The sequence below is a fragment of the Mixophyes fleayi genome, chromosome 7, assembly GCF_038048845.1.
Source record: "Mixophyes fleayi isolate aMixFle1 chromosome 7, aMixFle1.hap1, whole genome shotgun sequence".
Taxonomy (NCBI): domain Eukaryota; kingdom Metazoa; phylum Chordata; class Amphibia; order Anura; family Limnodynastidae; genus Mixophyes; species Mixophyes fleayi.
In genome coordinates, this window is record NC_134408.1 from 70467233 (window position 1) to 70489340 (window position 22108).

The 22108-nt window shown below is 44.0% G+C and overlaps 1 protein-coding gene across 5 annotated transcripts in view; it reads right to left on the reverse strand.

Annotated features, from left to right (window-relative positions):
- TNRC18 (trinucleotide repeat containing 18) overlaps nucleotides 1-22108 on the reverse strand; it is a 655441-nt gene that overhangs the window by 421971 nt on the left and 211362 nt on the right. For all 5 annotated transcript variants that reach the window (XM_075179957.1, XM_075179958.1, XM_075179955.1 and 2 more), the window contains 2 exons: nucleotides 12750-12886; nucleotides 12388-12513 (listed from right to left, as the gene is read on the reverse strand). In XM_075179957.1, coding sequence (XP_075036058.1) covers nucleotides 12388-12513; nucleotides 12750-12886 — 263 coding nt within the window. The remainder of the gene's footprint in view (nucleotides 1-12387; nucleotides 12514-12749; nucleotides 12887-22108) is intronic.

The following is a 22108-nucleotide window of genomic DNA, read 5'->3' on the forward strand; positions in this document are numbered from 1 at the left end:
ATGACAGCATTCTTTTGGGAAACAACTTGCAGACCCAGGTGGACCTTCCCCAGATATGCTGCTTTTTCAGGTTTGTGAGGACAAGAGCAGGAGAAGTGGCCTTTATTACCACAATAAAGACATAAGCCTTGTGACCGTCTCTTGTCTCTTTCCTCAGGAGAGAGGCGATACGCCCCTGACTGCATAGGCTCCTCAAGGTCCGTGGAAACTGTAACAAATGCAGACGAAAAGGAAGATGCCTCTTTCTCTGTCCTCCTCTCCTTGATTCTCCTGTCAATTTTAATGGCGAGTTGCATCAGGCTCTCCAATGAGGTGGGGGAAGGATACTGCACCAGTGAATCTTTAATCTGCTCTGACAGTCCTAGGCGAAACTGGCTGCGTAACGCCGGATCATTCCACTCACTGTCAGGCGACCATCTGCTCAATTCAGCGCAGTATTCTTCTGCCGAACGCCGGCCTTGCTTTAAGGCCCGTAGATCAGCCTCAGCAGAGGCAACTCTATCTGGGTCATCGTAGAGGAGACCCAATGCGTTAAAGAAAGCTTCCAAAGATTGCAAGAAAGGACTAGACTGCGGAAGAGTGAAAGACCAAGACTGGGAGCCACCCTGCAAAAAGGAGGTGACAATTCCAACTCTCTGCTGTTCTGAACAAGAAGACCGAGGTTTCAGCTGAAAGTAGAGTTTGCAGCTCTCCTTAAAGTTCCGGAACAGGGCTCTATTTCCGGAGAACCGGTCCGGCAAATTTAACTTTGGTTCATCAACGGGACCGGAAGTGGCTAGTGTAGTCCAGGAGTCCTCCTCTTGAGCGGACAAACGCTGGGACAATCCCCGGACCATTTGGTACAGGGTCTCAACATGACCCGCTAGGGCTTGAAAAGGAGACGATTTGGTTCCGCATTCATCCATCCCAACTTTGTCTTCGGAACGTCTGTTTTGGGCCAGTTATAATGTTAGGAACCCCTCTAGCCGGTACAGCACAACCCGTCTGCTCTGCCAGTCTGGTGTTCACTGGGCCGGCAGCAGACAGCGGATCCAATAAACAAGCCGAGGTCAAGGGTCACGAGCAAACAGGAAAGTCGGTAAACAAGCCAGGGGTCGGGGTCACAAGAAACACAGCCAGGGTCCAAATCCAGGCAAGGGGTCATACACAGGCAATCCAACAGGATATCCACAGGACAGGAACTAGGAGCAGAGCAGGTCAGCAGAACTGGTGACAGAAGTTATAACCGGCAGTGAGGCTGCAGACCTCGCTGCCTTAAATACCAGCATCAGCCAATCAGAGCCTAACTCTGAAATTACATACAGCCCCTACTTAATTAATAATGCTCTTATTAAATTAGCCCACAGGCTTGTGTCTATTCCTGCGCACGCGCCCGGCTGTCCCCAGCCGCCGGGACGCGGCGCTAGACTCCGGAAATGACATCTCGGTCGTCAAGAAGCGAGCCGCAGCGGCTGTGAGTACCGCCGCAGCTCGTAACACTCACTCTGGATGTTTCCTATATTCCAGGCTGCTACCTCGCTGAAGCCCGCAAAGCCTTGCCAATTTTGGGGCATCTTTTGCTGTCTTAGCAGCTGTGTTGACCATGAAGCCTGAGCGTGAGGATAAGAGAGGAGGCGGCGCACCACCACTGCCACCTCACTGAGCTAATGAGTAAGGCAGGACCATTTAAAGTCCCATTTCACTGTTGCACTAAGTAAATTTTGCTCCTCTGAGACTGGGAGTGTTACGAGCCTCGGCGGTGCCCAGCCGCCGCGACTCACTCACCTGCGTCCCGGTTGTCGCTATGGCGACCGGGACGTCACTTCCGGCCCTGACCCGGCCGTTGCCGGGGCAACGAGAAGACGCTTCAGCGCTGCGTCCCGGCAATGAGAGGAAGCCGGGCGCAGCGCTCACCATATGTCCTAGCCTGTGGGCTAATTAATGCAGCCTATTAATTATGCTGGGGGCTGTGTCTAATTCAGAGCTAGGCTCTGATTGGTGGCCACTGGTATTTAAGGCAATGCTGCCTCATTGCCGGTTATAGCTCCTGTGTTCCAGTCTGCTAACCTGCTAGTTCCTGTCCTGTATCCTGATATCTCTATTTGACTCCCCGTGTATGACCCTTGGCTTTGATTTGGACCTTGCTCGTGTTTCCTGTGACCCTGATCTTTGGCCTGTTTACCCGTTCTGCTATTTGCCTGTGACCCCTGACCTCAGCTTGTTCATCGATACTGTTGTCTGCTGCCGGCCCTTGACCTCTGCGTGGACCTGACTCCTCTTGCCTGGGTTCTCCCCAGCTGGTACGCACTTCACGACCCTCTGTCAGTCTGCGGCCCAGTCTGTCCCCACCATCAGGGGCTCCAGTGAACACCTGACTGGCAGAGTAGATTCCGGGTTGTGTTGTGCCGGCTGGAGGGGTTCCTAACATTATAACCGGCCCACTCACGGAGACGAGGTTGGAATGGATGCAAGTGGATCCTCACCGTCTCCGGCACAAGCCCTAGAAGCCCATGTTGAGTCCTTATATCAGATGATCCAGGGATTGGCTGAGCGTCTGTCTGTTCAAGAAGAAGCCGCAAAAGTGTCACAACCCACTCCAAGTTCCGTCTGTGAACCTAAGATGAACTTGCCGGATCGCTTCTCTGGAAATAGGTCCCTGTTTCGGAATTTCAGGGAGAGCTGCAAGCTCTATTTCCGATTGAGACCCCGCTCCTCCGGGTCAGAGCATCAAAGAGTCGGGATTATCATTTCCCTTCTATAGGGTGACCCCCAGTCCTGGGCGTTTTCCTTGCCGCAGACCAGTCCTGCCATGCAGTCAGTAGACGCTTTCTTCGAGGCGTTAGGTTTTACTATATGACGACCCGGACCGTACTGCCTCCGCTGAAACTCATCTACGGGCCTTGAAACAAGGCCGGCGCTCGGCAGAGGAATACTGCGCTGAATTCCGTAGATGGTCACCTGATAGTGGATGGAATGATCCTGCCTTGCGGAGTCAGTTCCGTCTTGGCCTGTCGGAACAGGTCAAAGACTCTTTGGTGCAGTACCCATCTCCTACCTCTCTGGAGGATCTGATGCACCTCTCCATTAAAATCGACAGGAGATTTAAAGAGCGGAAAATCGAAAAGGAGACATCATCACCTCTATCCGGCTTCATTCCTGTTCCCACGGATGGTGAGGAACCCATGCAATTGGGGGCGTATCGTCTCTCCCATGAGGAAAGAGACAAGAGAAGATCACAGGGCCTATGTCTCTATTGCGGCACAAAAGGCCACTTCTCCCGTTCCTGCCCGAATAAGCCGGGAAAAGAGCATGCCTAGGGAATGAGGGGAAAGTTCACCTAGGTCTGCAGATTGTCTCCCCGAAAAACGCCGTATTGATCCCTGCACAGCTCATGTTTAGTGCTCGTTCAATGGACCTGTCCGCCTTCGTTGATAGTGGAGCTGCAGGCAACTTCCTGGACATCGGGTTCGCCCGCGCTGCTAAAATTCCGATGGCAAAACTCAAGTCCGCTATTACTGTCTGTGGATTAGATGGAGGTCCGTTGCCTGGTGGCAAGATTTCCTGGGAGACCTCGCCACTACAATTGAAAATCGGAGCTCTCCATTCAGAGTCAATAACCTTCCTTCTTATCGATTGTTCATCAGTTCCCTTGATCTTGGGCCACCCATGGCTTTCCCGTCATAACCCTGTCATGGACTGGGTAAAAGGAGAAATTGTCCAGTGGAGCTCTTACTGTACACAGTCCTGCTTGTCACTGCCCCTGCGGGTGATTCAGTCTATTCCGGAGCAGCTTCCCTCACAATATCATGAGTTCTGGGATGTGTTCTCCAAGAAAGCTGCTGACACCTTACCACCTCACCGTGACTTTGACTGTGCCATCGAGCTTATTCCTGGTTCCAAGTTGCCTAAGGGTCGCCTGTACTCTCTCTCTGGTCCGGAGACCAAGTCCATGCAGGAATACATTGAAGAAAATCTGGAGAAGGGCTTCATCAGGCCATCTAAATCTCCCGTAGGAGCAGGATGCTTCTTTGTATCCAAAAAGGACGGAGGACTAAGACCCTGTATTGATTACCGGGGATTGAATCTTATTACAATCAAGAATACCTATCCCCTTCCGCTCATCTCCGTATTATTTGATCAGCTGAGAGGTGCTACTGTCTTCTCAAAAATCGATCTTCGTGGAGCGTATAACCTCATCCGTATCAAGGAGGGAGACGAGTGGAAGACGGCATTCAATACGCACTCTGGCCATTATGAATACTTGGTTATGCCGTTCGGTCTTAGCAATGCACCTGCAGTATTCCAGGACTTAATCAATGAGGTTCTTCGGGACTTTCTTGGTAGTTTCGTGGTCGTCTATTTAGATGATATCCTCATCTATTCCAGATCTCTGTCTGTACATCAGAATCACGTTAAACAACTTCTACGAAGACTGCGAGAGAACCACCTTTACGCCAAACTAGAAAAGTGTGAGTTCGAGGTGCAGAAAGTATCCTTTTTAGGTTACATAATCTCTTCTGAGGGATTCTCCATGGATCCAACTAAGGTTCAGGCTGTTCTAGATTGGGTGCAACCAAACAACCTTAAGGCGGTGCAGAGGTTTCTGGGCTTCTCCAATTATTATAGAAGGTTCATTCCAGGTTTTGCGGACATCGTGGCTCCCATTGTCGCCCTAACCCGTAAAAGAATGGATCCAACTAATTGGTCGCCTCAAGCAGTAGCCTCATTCGAAAGCCTGAAAAAAGCCTTTGTCTCTGCTCAGGTCCTTAGACACCCGGATCCAGCTAAATCATTTGTTCTTGAGGTCGACGCCTCTGACGTCGGTGCTGGGGCTATACTATCACAGAAGGACCCTCATACTAATCGTCTACACCCGTGTGCCTATTTCTCCCGCCAGTTCTCTTCAGCAGAAGCCAACTATGATGTCGGGAATAGGGAACTGTTGGCAATCAAATGGGCCTTCGAGGAGTGGCTGGAGGGTGCTCCACATCAGATCTCTGTCATTACCGACCACAAGAACTTGCAATATATACAATCGGCCAAACGTCTAAATCCCAGACAGGCCCGTTGGTCGTTATTCTTTACCCGGTTCAATTTCCTGATCACCTATCGACCAGGTACCAAAAATGTCCGGGCAGATGCTCTGTCCAGAAGTTTCTTGGCACACCACGTTCCAGTTTCGAACCCAGAGCCTATTATTCCTCCTTCCATAATCCATGTTGGATTAACCCAAGATCTGAGTATCACACTTCAGAGATTCCAGAAATTAGCCACTGATACTACTCCGGAACAACGTCTTTTTGTTCCAGTCCATCTAAGGAAGGCGGTTCTTGCAGAGGCGCATAATAGTAGGTCTGCTGGACACCCTGGAGTTTATAAGATGCTGGAGATCCTTTCCCGTACGGTCTGGTGGCCATCCTTGTCCGCTGACGTCAAGAGTCATGTCCTCTCGTGTGAAATTTGTGCCAGGAACAAAGTCCCCAGGACTCGCCCGGTGGGTCAATTGCTTCCATTGCCCATTCCTGCAAAACCTTGGACACATTTGTCCATGGATTTTATTGTTGATTTGCCACCTTCTGCAGGACATAATACTATTTGGGTTGTGGTGGACCGTTTAAGTAAAATGCAACATTTCATCCCATTAACCAGGCTTCCTACAGCTCGAGATCTGGCCATTCTCTTCATACAACATGTTTTCCGGCTCCATGGACTTCCTTCCGATATTGTTTCTGATCGTGGTTCACAATTCATAGCACAATTCTGGAAATCCTTCTGCACCCTCCTCGGAATCCGGATCAGTCTGTCATCTGCATACCACCCTCAGTCTAACGGGCAAACTGAAAGGGTTAACCAAGCACTTGAACAGTTCCTCCGATGTTATTCCTCAGAATTCCATGACAACTGGTCATCTTTGCTGCCTTGGGCAGAGTTTGCCTACAATAACTCATCTCACTCATCTACTCAAACTTCCCCGTTCTACTGTAACTTCGGTTTCCATCCCAGGTCTAATTCTCTGTACTCTCTCAAATCTGCTGGTATTCCGGAGATTCATTCCACAGTTGCTGATCTGAAAGTAATTTGGGGGAAAGTTCAGTCCTCCTTGAAAAAATCCTCATTGTCGGCCAAAAATTTTTCGGATCGCCACCGTACCACCTGCCCATTCAAAGTGGGCCAGAAAGTATGGCTATCAACTAGAAATCTTAGGCTCAGACAGCCTTGTAAAAAACTAGGGCCTAAATTTATTGGGCCGTTCATGATTACCAAACAGATCAATCCGGTAGCTTTTAGATTGAAGATTTCTAGTTCACTAAAAATTCCGAACACATTTCATTGTTCATTGTTGAAGCCGGTATTGTATCCTAGCCAATCCTCAACTGTGCCTGGGGGAAGTTCGAGTAAGCCACTAAGATATGTGGTTCAAAGGATTTTAGATTCCAAAAAAGTGCAAGGACAGGTGCACTTCCTGGTGCAGTGGAGGAACCGCGGGTTAGAAGAGCGATCTTGGGTTCCGCGAAGACAACTCCATGCCCCTAAACAATTGAGGGAATTCTTCAGGAGGTTCCCAAGAAAACCTGGATGTCGGGGTCCCTCGACCCCTCCTCAAGGGGGGGTACTGTTACGAGCCACGGCGGTGCCCAGCCGCCGCGACTCACTCACCTGCATCCCGGCCGTCGCTATGGCGACCGGGACGTCACTTCCGGCCCTGACCCGGCCGTTGCCGGGGCAACGAGAAGACGCTTCAGCGCTGCGTCCCGGCAATGAGAGGAAGCCGGGCGCAGCGCTCACCATATGTCCTAGCCTGTGGGCTAATTAATGCAGCCTATTAATTATGCTGGGGGCTGTGTCTAATTCAGAGCTAGGCTCTAGATTGGTGGCCACTGGTATTTAAGGCAATGAGGTCTGCTGCCTCATTGCCGGTTATAGCTCCTGTGTTCCAGTCTGCTAACCTGCTAGTTCCTGTCCTGTATCCTGATATCTCTATTTGACTCCCCGTGTATGACCCTTGGCTTTGATTTGGATCTTGCTCGTGTTTCCTGTGACCCTGATCTTTGGCCTGTTTACCCGTTCTGCTATTTGCCTGTGACCCCTGACCTCAGCTTGTTCATCGATACTGTTGTCTGCTGCCGGCCCTTGACCTCTGCGTGGACCTGACTCCTCTTGCCTGGGTTCTCCCCAGCTGGTACGCACTTCACGACCCTCTGTCAGTCTGCGGCCCAGTCTGTCCCCACCAGTGAACACCTGACTGGCAGAGTAGATTCCGGGTTGTGTTGTGCCGGCTGGAGGGGTTCCTAACAGGGAGTCTGGTTAAGGTACACTTAAGTGTTGCGTGAAAATCAAGTCTGTCAGTGTTTGCATGGACTAGTGTACAGTCAAGCATTATAATTTGTCAGAATCAAAGAGCAAGTAATGTGTGAATAATGATTACTGTCAAGTCATGAGTGAAGAGCAATGGGTAATAAGCAAAGAGTGAAGAGTGACAAGAATCTGATATACGGGATGTCCACTGACTGACGAAAGATAAAGAATTACTCAGAAGACACTCCCAAGAATTCACGGTGAGGTATTATATGTGGTAAATATTTTACCAGAGAATCAAAGCGATCTCTCTGATTTCTCCAACTCTCCCTTCCCACTCTCTGACCATCATCTCCTCTCTTTCACTCTGTCCTCCTCCCCTGCTCCTTCCCCGCCCAAAGCCACCCTCACCAGACGCAACCTTGAAACGACTGACCCCATCTCTTTCTCCTCCTCTCTTGATTCTCTTGATTCTCTCCTTTCTCCCCTTCCCTCACTGGCCTGCCCCGACCAGGCATCCTGTCTCTACAACCACTCCCTCACTACTGCCCTGGACACTGTCGCCCCTGCCTCTCCCATCCGCCGACGCCGTCTCATCCCCCAACCATGGCACTCCAAACTCACCCACTTCCTCAAAAAGTGCTCTCGCACTGTGAAACGTCTCTGGAGAAAATCTCGCTCCCTGGCTGACTTCCTCCACTTTAAATATATCCTCTCCTCATTCTGCTCTGCCATCTCCCTTGCTAAACAAGCCTTCTTTAAATCCCTCATTTCTTCTCAGTCCTCTAATCCCCGCCGTCTTTTCGCTACCTTTAACTCCCTCCTTTCTCCCCCCCTCCCCCTCCGGTCCCTCTTTCCCTCTCCGCTGCTGACTTCGCCACTTTTTTCTCTTCCAAAATTGAAGCCATCAGACTTAACATCTCCTCCTCCAACCCCTCTCCTACTGCCCTCATTGCTCCACCCCTCTGTAACAAACAACTCTGGTGCTCCTTCTGCCCCACATCAGGCGAAGAAGATCGCTCCCTTATTCTTTCCTCTCCACCCTCCACCTGTCCTCTTGATCCCAACCCATCTAACCTCCTTCGCTTTCTTTCTCCCACTGCCTGCTCCTACCTGGCACACCTCCTTAACCTATCACTCTCCTCTGGTGTAGTACCCTCCTCATTTAAACACGCTCTTATCTCTCCTATCCTCAAAAAACCCAATCTTGTCCCCACCTCCGTCATCAACTATCGCCCCATCTCACTTCTCCCCTATGCCTCCAAACTACTTGAGCGGTTAGTCTGCTGTCGTCTCACCAGATACCTCTCGGACAATTCCCTCCTTGACCCTCTCCAATCTGGGTACCGCCCCCTCCACTCCACTGAAACTGCCCTGGCCAAGGTCACCAATGACCTCCTATCAGCCAAATCCAGGAGCCACTTCTCCTTACTTATCCTCCTTGACCTCTCCGCGGCCTTTGACACCGTGGACCACCCCCTCCTTCTGCAAACTCTTCTCTCTCTCGGCCTCTCTGGTTCTGTCCATGCCTGGTTCTGCTCTTACCTCGCCAACCACACCTTCTCTGTCTCCACGTCTGGCTCTTCCTCTGACCCCTCCAAGTAGGAGTCCCCCAGGGCTCTGTTCTTGGCCCCCTTCTCTTCTCGCTCTACACTTCCTCCCTTGGTGCGCTCATCTCCTCCTTTGGTCTGCAGTATCACCTTTATGCTGACGACATTCAACTCTACATCTCTTCTCCTGACCTCTCACCCACCCTCCTCTCTCGTATATCTGACTGCCACTCTGCCATCTCCTCCTGGATGTCGTCACGCTTTCTCAAAATTAACATCTCTAAGACTGAACTCATTGTCTTTCCTCCCTCCAGACTCTCCTCCCACCACAACCTCTCTATCGTTGTTAATAACACTACCATCTCCTCTGTCACCCAACTCCGTTGCTTAGGTGTCACCCTTGACTCCTCTCTCTCTTTTACCCACCACGTCCAATCCCTTGCACAAGCCTGTTGCTTCCAACCGCGAAACATTACCCGCATCCGACCCTTCCTCTCACAAGACGCCACCAAAACTATCATCCACGCACTCATCATCTCCCGCTGCTAGACTCATATTTCTCTCACGCCGCTCCTCCTCTGCCTCCCCTCTCTACCATGCCTTACACTGGCTCCCTTTCCCCTACAGAATCCTCTCTAAACTCCTTACTACCACTTACAAAGCTCTCTCCCAGTCTACTGACCCCTACATCTCTAACCTCCTCACCATCCACACTCCTGCCCGCTCCCTGCGCTCGGCAAACGACCGTGGCCTCTCCTCCACTCTATTTACCTCTTCCCACTCCAGAATCCAAGACTTCCCCTGAGCTGCCCCCCTGTACTGGAATGACCTCCCTCGCTCCATCCGTCTCGCTACCAATCTGTGCTCCTTCAAACGTGCACTCAAAACTCACCTGATCCTGATAGCCTTCCCAACCATCCACTTAACCCCTCAACTACTCTGCAGTTCTCCCCCTCTCCCCTGGTCCCTTTTTCTCCCTAGCATCACTGCCTCCCTTTCGTGCCTGTTTTGTCCACCTTCCCTTAGGATATAAGCTCGCATGAGCAGGGCCTCTCTCCCCTACCGTCTCCATACCGACTCTTTTGCTCCGTATTTACTCCATATGTCTGCCTGGAGTTTCTGAAGCATTGGTACTTTGTGTTTACTGTTCTGTAATGTTTCACCCTGTATGGTCTACTGTTTGTACTATGTAAGGCGCTGCGGAAACCTTGTGGCACCCAACAAATAAATGATAATAATAATAATAATAATAATAATAATGCATGGTGGAAAAATCATAATTGACTACCACAGTGTATAGGTACATAAACTTTTCTCTAATTCTTGGGAGCGTTGGTGAGAGCAGTGATCTGTTCTGTAACTGCCTGGAGAAAAAATGATTTGAAAGATACTAAAGTAAGAAATAACCATGCAAATCAACCATTGTGAACCAGTCCTAAAAAAAATAATGGATAGATGATAACTTTGTTAGGCTGTGAATAAGGTTAGGATGAGATACTAAAGTAAGAAATAACCATGCAAATCAACCATTGTAAAACCAGTCCTAAAAAAAATAATGGATAGATGATAACTTTGTTAGGCTGTGAATAAGGTTAGGATGGATCATTATTTAACATATCACATTTTAATCTCTACCTCCAACAACCTACATAAAAGGAAATATATGCAAATAAAGCAGTTAGTTGTTCTTTCACTGGTATCAATATAAAGGATTGGAATATATTTTACATTGTAGAACAATCTGCACCGACTAGCTCCATCTATTTGAAACAGAGGATTGTATACCTGATACTAGGGTGTACTCGACCCCTCCATGGAAGCCCACACCAATGGGTTAATCAATCCTTTTCTCAAGTCAGGACAGGAAAAGAAAACATACCTGGAAGGTATAGGATGATCCTCACATCTTCCTGTTTCTTCTTGTGTTCTCAAAGTTGTAACTCAACAAGTTAGTATAACAACTTAGGGCTGGGCAGTGTGCTGACATGGAGATGAGGAAACCCTATCATCGGGTATATAATCTTCTTTCCTCATACTCCCCCATAGCACGACACACACCAATGGGTGATACCCATTCAGTTACATCATTAGGGTGGACAACATTAGATTCTTCAAATAAAAACTTAAACTCTAATCGGAATTTTTTTGGGGGGGGAAAACAAATATTTCCCTGGTCTATATAGCATGATTTCTTTAAATATAATCTGTAAGCTTCCTCTCACTGCCCTAGTATTGTATTGTTTCCTAGGTGTCCTGACTTATGGCAACCAACTTGAAATTCCCACAGACATCTTCTGTTTCATGTAATCCAACTATTGGCAAACAAATATTCACCTTCAAATGGTAAATATATAAGCTTATTTTTTATTGCGCATTAGCCACAACAGCTGTCATGCTTGTTACTGTAAATCTTCATCATGTGCACAGACGCCTCACATATAATAACAATTCACTCCTCTTTACCACATCTTGGATGCATCTCTACAAATCATTTCCACACATGCAATGCTCTTTAAGACTGGAAACGGTCAGCCCTAAAGTTGCTCCTGTTATCATATGCACCCTATTTACACCTAACTATATCTTCCTATCCATAGCATCTTTGAAACTATGTCCATCCTCTAACGGAAGAGTACTCTTTTTTGAGATCTGGGCCACTGCTGCATCAATCTTAGGGGATTCATCACAATTCCTAGTATCATCTACCCCAAAGGGATGCATGCACCTCAACTTGTTAGTGTTAAACATGTGCGTGTCTGGGTGCTTCCATACTTCTGCAGTCACACCTATATGCCTTTTATCATTGCCTGGAATAATACATCTTGTGATTGATGTTTCTCTTTATTATCTGCATAACTCATTATTCATTACTAGTGAGTCATTATAATAACTTGCTGATAACTCATTCCTCATCATACATTTGTCATCCTTCATCACACACCCAACAAATTACCCCTCAAACTCACTCTTCACACACCATGTGCACACATTTTATTCTGATGAATAATGATGTTTGACAAATGATGATGTCCAAATTCTATATACATTGTTCAATCAGCAACCCCATGAAAAATATAAGTTGTGTTTTTTTTTAACATAAATCACTGTGGCAGACTATAAGAAGACTGGTGGCATTTACCATTTTGCCTTGTTTTTTTTATTCAAGCTGCTATTACTGATTTATAATTCTGTACTACCATGGCAACCACATTCTTATGACACATGATGTAGTGAGCAGAGAGGCTTTGGAACACCCCTCTGAACAGCCATCATATGATATGCTGACATCTGCGAGCCAGTGTCTGTCAGACATTTTTGTTTCTCAACCAGGAGAATGGAAATAATGATTTGTAGGAGAACAGTTAAGAAACATTACATCAGATGCATGCTTCAAAAGGTACTTAACTTGCTATTTAAAGAAAAATAAAGAAAAAAATCTATGTGGGATTGCTGCTTTAAGTGCATTATTTGAAACATCAAATAAAGTGCTTCTCTTCTTTTAGTACAAGATATTATGCATAAAAAGGGCAGGCCTCTCTGTTTTCCTAAGCTGTAACCTTACTTCTGGGTGTTACTCTGTTTCATCCTCTCTTGTGTGTGACACAGATGGTTAATCCCATACTTCCTTTTCTTTGGCCTTCCTGGGCCTCGCCTTGTTAAGTTCTTAAGAATCTCATCAGGTTTCTCCCTGTAAAGAATTTATGGTTATAAAAGCTGGGTGTATACTATAAAAACACGACTCATATCAGGATAGTTCAATAATTTCAAGAAAACATATCTCCTCTTAAGTGTGAGCTGGAAAAGCAAAATAAAATCAAACCATACAAGAAAAACTTTCTAGATCTATTTCTCATGTGTAACTGACTACTAAGTATCACCAAAATGTACATTTTCAGTTTGCTCCATCAAAAATGTATTACTTACTCTGAGTCACTCCTCCTCTGCAGCTTTGCCAGTTCCCTTTGCTTTGCTTTGTATCGCCTCTGTAACTCTGCAAGCCTCTCCCTACAGTCAAGTTCAACTGAATCCATGTCTTCAATGACAGATGCGACTGAAAAACGCTGCACAAAAAATGGGTTGCAGAAATGTTAACTTCAGACAGCAGATTTTATATTATATGAAGTCATGGCTGTCAATGTGCCTTAGTTAATTGATATTTCCAATTGGACTGTGGGAGGAGAGAAGATTCTCATTGTATTATTAAAGGGGTAAATTATAGATGTTTGTGTTTAAATATAGACCTATAGAAACAATCTACGTCATCTCTATTGTTCAAGTGTAACACTGTACTGTATATAATATAGCTGCGCTTCCTTTGGCTCTCAGTCTACTCTGACCACAGTTATCTAACAGATACACTGTTCCATTGGGACCCATGGAAGCGCAGCGATTGCAGCGGTATGTATGTATGTAACTTTTGGTATTGGCTGTGCTGTACTGTACTTTATTAGAATATAATAATGTATTGAATTATTGACTATTTACATCTGCTAAAAATAAATAACTTTGTGCTTTGGAAACACATACAATTGATTAAGCAATGCTTATTTTAAAACGATAGAATTACGTTAATAATTTGGGGGCTCATGAGTTAGGAGTTACGTTACCGGCAGGTATGCAACGCTTACGATATTCGGTTCCTCAACAAAGGGTGGATTGACGGACGCGTCGCATAAAGCAGGAAAGAACGTAATACATTTAAGACCTGTGGTTCACTGTGTGTTGCGAAACCGAATGTCCGTTGTTGCATAGACTGAAGGAACGCTAATTAGAATCTAGGGACAAGAAAGAAAAATGTTTCTTTTTATTGTCGTTTTATGTTTTAAAGTGTATTGCATTGCTGAGCGTATGTGTATTTCCCGCTGTGCGTACGCGAACTTCCGGTAGATTTGCCACGTGGTTGAACAATCGTTTTGATAGTTATTATATGCATACTGTAAGCACTTGGTAAAGTCTCTGAAAAGATAGTGCCATTGTTTGGGAAAGTTATTTTCTGTACAGAAAACAAAGGTTATGTGTGTGTATGTGAATAAATACATAAAGGCAAAAATATACTGGTAACTATAGGCAACTATAGGTTTTTGCACGTGCACCCAATACTAATCACGACATTCACTGATAAAGGGTATTGTTTGCTGGAAGGGACAGAGCATTGCGGTGTTATCTGTGGTCCGCATAATGAATCATTGAGCTGTGCAAATCGACCGCATGGCAAGGCCGAGATTGAGTATTGGGAGGGCAGTGTAGTACTATTTAAAATTCATAGCGCTTTAGTTCAGGTGTGTCTGACGGGGCATGTTAAAAAAAAGGTGACCTGACAACAAAGGTTCTGTTCTAGGGCTGAGCAGGATATAAAGAAACCTTTGTGTGAGTGGTGTTCTGTTCTAATAAGAGCAGGTGATAAAGAGACACCACAGAGTATGCATGGTATACTCGAAGCGAAAATAACAGGTTTTCGCGGCATTCCCAAATATTAATCGCAAAGCTTACTGATAGTTAGTATCCGTAAGCCGTGCGATCGGACCGCATGGTTGATTTAGTGCAGCCGTGATTGCGACTTGGGAGATGTGGGAGGAAATACGCTGCAACCACTGATATTCTTGATTGATATCGGGTGCTAACAGTGGTAAAGTACTCAAACTAGGAAGGGCATTGATATCTTTAAGGGGACGTGCCTGTTGAAAACGTCCATGAATAAAAAAAATCTCTAGTAAGTTCTGTTTGAAAGGAGAACAGGTTAAAAGTATTTTTGTGTAGCGTTGAGAAATAGGCTGTTTTCATGATGGATACGAAGCAAATGCTAGAGATAGTTCATGCTGTGCTGCCTAATGAATGGCCGGTTGGTTTCGGCAAAATATGTTATGTATAATAAATACGGTGCGTATGCTACGGCATATTGCAACAAATAGGTCAAGATGACCCGGGAGTGTGTGAAACCTTTCCCAAACATAGGTACTCTTGACTCAGAGGTGTTAAATAATGTTAGAGATAAAGTGCGGTTGATTAAATCAACAAAAACGAGAATTGAACATGATGACTGTTTAAAATTGTGGCAACAAGAAGGGTACACGTGGCAAGGAAACGCGCGCTCAGCGGAAGTAAGCATATCGGAAACAAGCATTCCGGAAGTGTGCATTGCAAAGCGTGGCGAACTGAGCGCAAACACGCCCCCGACAAATTCGGTCGGGGCAGATAGTACAGCCAATACCAAAGATGTAAAAACTGTAACTAGTAAGTTGTATGATGTCTTAAGTAATGTTTTAAAGGAAGAAGATGTACCCACAGTCATTTCAGCCATTGCCCATGCCAGTAACATATACAGACAAGGAAAGGGAATGGTTCCACCAGCAGGGGCAGTAGCTGAAATTGGTAAGAATAATGAAAAGGTTATCGAAGGGGGAGATATTCATTATACTGCAACAGCGATTCCAGCAACTAGGTCAGAACAGAGTGATTTGGTAGGCTTATATCCTATCCGCAGAACAGCAGTTCCCAATGGGAAAGCGGACAGAGATGATGTAGTTCCCATGAAACAGGTAGCAATGTATTCTCCATGGACTAAGACGGAACTATTTACAATTATGTCTGATTTCCCTGATCCTAGAAAAGATTTGGCCAAGTGTCAGAAATTTATTAGACATTTAGGAAATGCACATGAACCTACTAATAAAGATTGGCGAGTGTTGTTTAGAGCTTGTCTTCCTCTCGATACTAATATACAGAAGTTCATTGAGGGTTGTAGTTTGGAGAAGGATAAACCCTTAACTGAGGATAACAATCAGGATAATATTGGACGTATAATCAAAGAGTTGGCCGTATATTTTCCAGTGACTATGGAATGGGGCAAAATATACAACATCAAACAAAAAGGTAATGAGAATACAACTGATTATTTTTCAAGGGCTCTAGCGACCATTATTAAGTACACAGGAATATGGGATATAAGGGTAAATCCACATTACAGGGAGGTAGCTGTTGCAGTACTAATGGACGGCCTCCGGGAGGATCTAAGGACCTGGATACAAACCTCTTTTCCTAATTGGAGAGGTCTCACGGTAAATGATATTAGAGAGCATGCTATAAAACATGATAAAAATATATGTAAAAAGGAAAAAGCACAGAGTGATAGGTTAATGATGTTGAGTATCCAGGCATTAGAAAAACTACATCCACAACCTCAGAATTATAAAAACCACTATAAGGGACGAAAGAAACAGAAATCTTTGAAGTGTTTTAACTGTCTTAAGAAGGGACATTTGAGGAAAGATTGCAAAGAAAATATTAGAGCCAAGGCTAAGAAAATGGGACACGAAGCAAAGAGACTTGGCCCATCTAAGGGGGAATCACACAGACACCCACAGAGGCGGCGCACACAAGTCTCAGAGATTTCTCAACAGTTTCCTGTGCACCTCATAGCAGCCAATGCCTTGGGGGAGAACCATAGCCAACCCTAGAGGTTAGGTCAGACCTGTAGTCCTACAACCAGGTGGGGTTTAAACTGTGGTAAGTATTAGTGTGCAGGAAACTGATTTTAAAAGGTAATCTTTGATGATTGTGTTTGTTCATTTTATGTTGTCAAATGTTTGCTTTCCTAAATCGCTGGCCGATGGAAAAGAATGGAAATGTTTGTTTTGCTTGCTGTTTGAAGATAACTATCTTGTTTTTCTTCTCACAGATAAGGGTACACAGAAGGTATATGAACTTAGTGTTTAAAAGGGGTGAGATAGAGTAGAAGAATTACTTTTGAAAGACAAATTAACATTAGACAAATGAAACACTCTTTGTTTTAGGCTGCAGTGTCTCATGATAATTTGTTTGGCTGAGAATCATTATCCAACAATGAAGTATGTACATACTTTGCTCCAAAATATCGTTTTATGTATTTCAGAGAAAATATGAGTCACTAAGAGTAAATTTTTACATTTCTCCATTATAAGTTAGGAAAGTCCGTTGAAAAGGTATGTAGTCGATGTTATACCGAGTTCTTAATGAACAAATGACGGACGACACTGGATTGCACTGTTAAGACCCCCTAGTCAAGTATGGGGAGGGGTCATAGTTAGCAAATAGCTAAGGGGAGCAGTGGAATGAATACAGCCATTTCCCCATAGTGTCAGAGTCCAATCCAGCTGTCATTTTGTTGTAAAAATCTCCCTTTCTACATGTATGTTTGTATTCAAATCTTTGTATTCCCATCATTCATTGTTTTCCTATTTCCCATTCTTTACACAAATGCTAGTATCCCTCTCTCTCTCTCCCTCCTCTCTCCCTCTCTCTCTGCTCTGGTAGAGATAAAATCAGACACAGTCTCAACAATGGGGCTAAAACATATTTTATTTTTTATACATAAGACAAATTCAGAGATACACACACTAGATTGACATGAGTTACAGAAACAGTTAAGGGTTTTGTTTTCATGTGTATAGAAACTGCTGATTTTTAAGCAGAAAGGTTCTGTTGTGGAAATACGATTCATGTTTTATAGATTGCATATCTGTTTTGTTTTTTTTGTTTTATGATTCGTGCCTCCTGTACAAAATTGTGCCTTTATATGGATGCAAAAAGGGTGGATAGGAGATTGCTGGAGATTAGGCATACAGATATGCATCTCTGTATAGAACATTGGAGTAGGATTTTTACCACAAGATACGACATAATGTGAAACCCTAGAAAATGTAGAATTTTCATGTTTTATATTTTTTTCACTGTTAGACAGGCATGTACTGGATACTGTTATATTTGAAGAAAGTGTTATAGAAATAGACCCCTTTGCCTTTCCCACTTAGCTGAATGTGAGGTACTGAGAATGACATGTGAGTTGGCAGAGAGAAAATCGATTGATATACATTGATCTTCAGCATTTTTCTAGTCAAGTGGGCGATGTTGAGGTGACTGAGAAATCGTTTTATAGCAATACCAGCACATGATTAGGACACTACATAGAGGACTTTATACAGTGACACAGTTACCAACTGAAGTAGCTGCTAGTAAGGTCCACACTTACACACACGACCATACATGGCTGTCACACCAGGGCGAACATAGCTGTCAAATAGACAGCAGGGTTTTATGTGACAGTTAACAAATCTATGTTTTGTTTTGTTCTTCGTTGTATTGTTTTAATTCTGAAATGTGAACACACACACACACACACACACATGCACGCATACACATATTGGTTAATATATAAAGATTTGTGTTACCTGAGGAATAAACTGTCTGGAAGGTGAAGAGATGTGGTGAGGAGTCTGGTGGACTCTGGAGAGATGGACAAGGTAGACAAATAGAGCCATCCCATATCCCTCCTGCTGATGGGTTTTCCTCCAGGTAAAACAAATACATGTCATCCAATTACCACCATGCAGGATCCTCAAGTATACACTGGTGTGCCAATGAAATATGTCTGGGTAGAGGTGTATTGAAATGTGTCTAATGTATTACTGTATCATACTCAAAGCTTTTGTTATTCAATGTGATAGTCCTAGAGTTATAATTGATAATAGAGGTATAATGTATGAGTAGTGGTAACAAATCACATACTTTCAATTAACCATAAACCAGTGTGAACATAAAGTAGTGGTACTCGGTAGAACAAATTGAATAGAATAAGAGTTGGAACTTGATTGAAGTGACTGATAGCTTCGGCCACTAGTCCTTTCCCGCTACCAAAAGATCACTCCTGGGCAGACTCCTAACCTGTCAGTTTTTTAAATGTTCTTGACCCCTCGTGAGATGAGCTTGCAACTGGGAGGCTAGGTTAGATCTTGAGAGAAGGTAAATAGTGAGACAGCAACCAAGAACGTCCAAAACACTGTTTCCTGAAAGGTCACACTAACTGTCAGGATGTTGGATCGGGAGAGTAAGTTGTGGAGCAGAAATTTCTTAAGCTTAGGTTATTTAACAGACAGGTACCAGGTGTAGGCTACCAGCATCACGGCTTCAAGGGTAGCAGAGACACACTGGTGCCCATTCCACCCACTGCAGAGGGGCCAACACTCAGAGAAGGGTCCAAGAGCACTCATGAGTCTGTACTGGAAGGCCTCAAATGCAGTTAGTAGCACCTGAGCCAAAGGCCAAGACTGTTGTCCAGCATGAAGTTGTAGTTTTTCCTGTTTTGTGTTCTCTCATTTATTTCTCTTCTCAGTGCTGTTAATTCTTTTGATTATTAGCATGTGACAGAGACTGGGTCAGGTAATGATAAGGAGGTATTGGGGAGGAAGAAGTTAGTAGCATAATCAGTCCAGCCAATTAATCTATTCAATTCAGGGGTAAAGGAAAATTTAGAAACCTTGGAGCTTGGAGAAAGTGCGAGGGGCTATTGTCTGAGTAGCATTACGTCCGTAAGTACGGCGACCCCATGGTTAGAAAAGAGATACACCCAGCGATGCCAGTCCAGTAACATTCGGACTTGAGCAGGCATCATTGAGAATGATTATCATTCTTGGGAGGGTAAGGTTTTAGACCAAACAAAGTGCTGGGCATGCTCACACGTGCCTCAGTGATTATATCAAGTAGGATTAGTTCTCTTTCCACTAAATATTCTTGAGGTACCCGAACTACAGGCAGGAGGTAACTAAGGGAAAAAGTAGGACACCTAGGTCCCTTAGTCTGAAGTCTCCCAATGCTTTGCAAGCCGATCACTGTTCAATCTGAGTATTGGGAGACTGGGAAGAACGAACAGACAATAGCCCGCCCACAAGTGTTGATGAAAAGAACAGATGACAATATTAGAAGTGTGTATATTAACGCAAGCTGAAGGAGATTGTGTATGACATTATTGATAGACATAGGATGATGCTATTGATGAACATGAAGTGTTTAAATGTATTCTGAGCTTAAAGACATGCGTTGGACAGAAGAACCTGTTAAACTTGAAGAACTGTAGTAGAGAATTCTGTATAGCTGATACATGTTCTACTGTAAATTGTACCTTTCCAAATAATGTATTAAGTGTTTTTGCACCCTTGAAGGGCATACAAAAGGTTATCTCCAAGCTCCAGAAGTATACGGTTTATAGTAAAAGAAGAAGTCGTTTAGAGGATTAAGACTTTCTCTTATGATAACTTGTTTAGATCTACTAACAGCGTGGACATACACCAAGGGGGATTTGTATTACATAACAATGAAACGTGGTACTGAGATCCTGCATATAACATCTTTAAGGTGATAGTTTATTATACTATCAAAGGGTGGACTGTTGAAGTCGTATAATTGGATTAACGAAAGTATATTGGTTTCATATTGGTTTGCCGTGCGTATTGCGAAGCGTACGCCACGTGTTACGTGGCGTGGTGCGTAAAAATACGCACGCACACACTCTCATTACAACATTTAGTTATATATATAATTTCATATTGGTTCTGTTACACTGTAATTCAGGCGCAGATAGTATTCGGTTTATTATTAGTCTATATATATATATATATAAATATATATATATATATATATACACACATATATATATATATATATATAGTGATTATATGTACATTGTAGTGTTATTAAAGGTTTAGGTTATAGGAAAGGTGGCATGCCTGATATCATATTGAAGCCCTAATCATCAGCAGCTGTCCGGAGCAGTCAGCGAAGAGATCGCACATTGCATACTTTAGTTATTGATATTAGAGAGTAAACCTTTGTATGATACTGGCTATGAAAGGAGCAGACCCCCTGGAGAGAAGACCCCCACCTTTGGATTCCTTAGATTGAATCAACCTATTACCTGTCTGGCCTGGACCCACCCAACGTCTGGACCTATAGAAACAATCTACGTCATCTCTATTGTTCAAGTGTAACACTGTACTGTATATAATATAGCTGCGCTTCCTTTGGCTCTCAGTCTACTCTGACCACAGTTATCTAACAGATACACTGTTCCATTGGGACCCATGGAAGCGCAGCGATTGCAGCGGTATGTATGTATGTAACTTTTGGTATTGGCTGTGCTGTACTGTACTTTATTAGAATATAATAATGTATTGAATTGTTGACTATTTACATCTGCTAAAAATAAATAACTTTGGGCAATGCTTATTTTAAAACGATAGAATTACTTTAATAAGGTGCGGGCTGCGTTGAGGGGCAGGGGGCCATATGCCCACCGGGCAGCTCATTCTGGTACCTCCTTTGGGCCACCTGTGTTGGTGATTGCGGTGCCGTCCGCATATACAGAATGCTAGCCAGTGCACAGGCATATACACAATACTTATCACTAATTATACAAATAGCCTATCACTGGCAAAATGGAACTCCTGTGCATGTGCAGCCGAAGCAGCTCCTCACAGGCATAGCCAGACAGTGGAAATAGTCACTGGCGCCCTGCGGCTGAACGGTGAGTCCCAGTGACACTGGCCATTCAGTTAATTATATATAAAAATATAGGATATATATTCTTTATTTAAATATACTATATTTTTTACTTTAATTGTGTTCTACAGTTACTGTGTACTATATAAACTGAAAGTTAGCTAGATGGCATAGGATTGTTTCTATCAGTTTAAACAGCAAAAATGTTATAGAATACCCTATTTTATATTTTATTAATCATTACTAAAGCCCGCCTGCCTCTAAGCTTTAATCAGTTTTCATATATATATATATATATATATATATATATATATATATATATAAAAAAGTATATATATATATATATATATATATATATATATATATATATACTATGTATACACACACATATACATTTATAAATATCTATATATAAATATATATATATATATTTCTATATCTATATATATATATATATATATTATAACAAAGGGAGGCATTTATCTGACAAGATTCAGAGAAAGCATACAAGCAGAATAAAACATTGGCGCAGTTATGCACCTAGATTGAGGTAAAACCAGGTAAAAACTTATGTGTAGTTTAAAGTTTGGTTAACTTACATGATTTGAAAGCTACTTCCTCTCAGCAAACAGACAGGGTGTCTGTTAGTGCAAACAGAGCCCGTGATGGGAGTTTCCTCTTAAAGAGAAGGTGGGTGTGTCTCCTGCCCATCAACCTAAGGCTGGGGAAGGAGCATCATGTATAAAAGCTGGATTGTGTCATTTGTTCACTGAGACCATCGCTGGGAAAGCTGGCTGGTCTTGAGAGAGCTGGTCTATGTCTAGCTAGTGTTTAGGGTCTCCATAATTGCTGTGAAAGTTATATGGTGTCAAATACGTTTTAACCATCCTGACAATAAAGCTGCATAAAAACAAGAAGTTATTCGCGTGTGCTTCAGCAGTAGCGGGCTGTTGCCACAAGTGGTGTCAGAAGTGGGA